Source organism: Teleopsis dalmanni, chromosome 2 (assembly GCF_002237135.1).
Source record: "Teleopsis dalmanni isolate 2A chromosome 2, ASM223713v2, whole genome shotgun sequence".
In the NCBI taxonomy this organism is placed as follows: Eukaryota; Metazoa; Arthropoda; class Insecta; order Diptera; family Diopsidae; genus Teleopsis; species Teleopsis dalmanni.
In genome coordinates, this window is record NC_051847.1 from 55,389,344 (window position 1) to 55,391,738 (window position 2,395).

Sequence of the window (2,395 nt, forward strand, 5' to 3'; positions counted from 1 at the left end):
ACCTATTGACTACAAAGAGAAAAGTTGAACCAATAAAAATAAGAAGGCTATTTCCAAGTGTTGACGAAGTTATACAAGCATACCGAGGCTTTTAACATCGGAGTGAAGTAAATACAAGCGTTCCGAGGCTTTTAACATCGGAGTGAAGTTAATACAAGCGTACCGAGGCTTTTAACATCGGAGTGAAGTTAATACAAGCGTACCGAGGCTTTTAACATCGGAGTGAAGTTTATACAAGCGTACCGAGGCTTTTAACATCGGAGTGAAGTTAATACAAGCGTACCGAGGCTTTTAACATCGGAGTGAAGTGAATGCAAACGTACCATCGAAGTGAAACAAGCAGAAGCGTACCGAGGCGCTCAACAAATCAAATCAAATACTAACAGAGGACATCATGGAGATAGAAGAGATAGATCAAGTTATCCAACATCAAAAGGACATTGAAGGTGAGTTCCAGAGGATCTGGATAAATTTTAAAAAGGATTCTTCTACAAGATATTCAAAGCAGTATTTTGAGACACGTTTGGAAAATTTGCGTCAGAAATGGGACGCATTTGAAGACAACAATGATAATCTGATCAAGAATTTGAAGCCTGATCATGAATATATCACAAAAAATTACTATGGCCAGTTACAACAAAGACGGAATGAAATCTAAAATCGATTTAATAATGAATTGGAAATAATAAGGCAAATGGAGCAAAAGGAAGCTCAAGTATCAAGGCATCAAGTTATAAGAGGGCAAGAAGAAGCTCGGTCACTAAGGAATCAAGACATAAGTATCAATGACGAAGTCACCATCACCGGGCCATGTGATATCACGAACAAACGTTTAGCAATCTTAAGTACAAGTCTGTTGCAGATCAAAGAGACAATAGACTTAACGAAAAGTATTGAAACGTTACAGTTCAAATTGGAAAAATTGAAGAATTGTTGGGCAAAGATCTCACAATTAAACGATGAACAATCTTATCAATAAGTTATTGTCGCTCAGAGTTATAAGAACTGAGAATGCACAGGATTTAAAAACATTAGTGGATTCTTCTAGAGAAATGTTATATGGTATACGTAATTTAAATGTGGACACGTCAAGTTGGGATCCACTAATTATACAGATACTGCTTCCAAAATTAGATCGTGAAACCAGAAAATTATATTAACATTCAAGAGGGGCATCCACACAAATACCAAAATTGAGCAGCTTATACGAGTTTATCGAGAGCAGAATTAGAGGATTGGAGGCAATTCAAGACACAAATCGCGAAAATAAGAATAATTTTCGACCAACAGCAGTAAATACAAAAACGCATGTAAATACAATACATACGCTATGTTTAGTGTGTAATGGTGACCACCAATCAATTCGATGTTCAAAGTCTCTGAATATGAAGGTGCCGGAACGTCGTGAAAAGATTATGAGCGCCAAATTATGTTTTAATTGCCTTCAGAGTGGGCATTTTAGTAAGTTGTGCTTGAATAAAAAAAGATGTGCAATTTGCGACAAAAAACACCATCAACTTATTCATGAACAAGTTAAGGGCAAACCAACAGTCACAAATAACATAAGTAAATAGAGGATGCCAACGTTGAAGAACACCACAGAGACCGAAGTGGCAGCGTCGTACAACATCCAAAAGGAAAAAACTGTTTTACTAGCAACAGCAATGGTAATTATAAGGACTAAAAAACAAGTTAATCCGATGCGAGCGCTTCTTGATCAAGGATCACAATCTTGTATAATAACAGAACAATTAGCAAGATCAATCAGAGCACCACTGACCAATTATCAAACTCATGTAAAAGGTATCAATGGACAAACAACAAGCGTTATAGCCAAATGTTCATTAGAAATTAATCTATACATGATGAAAATAAGAGCTGTCATATCGAAGCAATAGTGTTACCAAAAATCACATCAAAAATGCCAAAAGCAGAATTCACGCCAGGAAAATGGTCGCATATTGATGGATTGCAGTTAGCAGATCCTTGGTATGCTGAACCAAAGAAAATACAATTGTTAATCGGGTCGGACGTATTACCAGAAGTGTTTAAAGAAGGATTAATTAAAGGGCCAGACAACTCTCCAATGGTTCAAAACACATTATTTGGATGGATATTATCAGGACCTTTAGATGTAGAGCGTACAATCACAAACAAAATAATGTTATGCTCCATGGCTTGCGAAAGCAGTGACCAGTATTTAAAACGGTTTTGGGAATTAGAGGAAATTCCAAATGCAGACTTAAGAACAGTAGAAGAAAGGCATTGTGAGCGACATTATGATTCAACTTGCACCCGCGATAAAACAGGACGATACATCGTTAGGTTACCACTGAAAAATGATCGAGAAACGTTAGGTGAATCCAGAAAGAGTAGCAAGAGTAAGAGTATGTGA

At 36.8% G+C, this 2,395-nt stretch overlaps 1 protein-coding gene across 1 annotated transcript; it reads left to right on the top strand.

Annotated features, from left to right (window-relative positions):
- Positions 1-1,921: 1,921 nt before the first annotated feature.
- Positions 1,922-2,395, top strand: LOC119674591. The gene has a single exon (XM_038085735.1). The coding sequence runs from the start codon at positions 1,922-1,924 to the stop codon at positions 2,393-2,395; it is 474 nt and encodes a 157-aa protein (XP_037941663.1).

Excerpts from the sequence above, each read along its gene's own strand:
- LOC119674591 (XM_038085735.1), top strand. The coding sequence starts at position 1,922 with ATGCCAAAAGCAGAATTCACGCCAGGAAAATGGTCGCATATTGATGGA.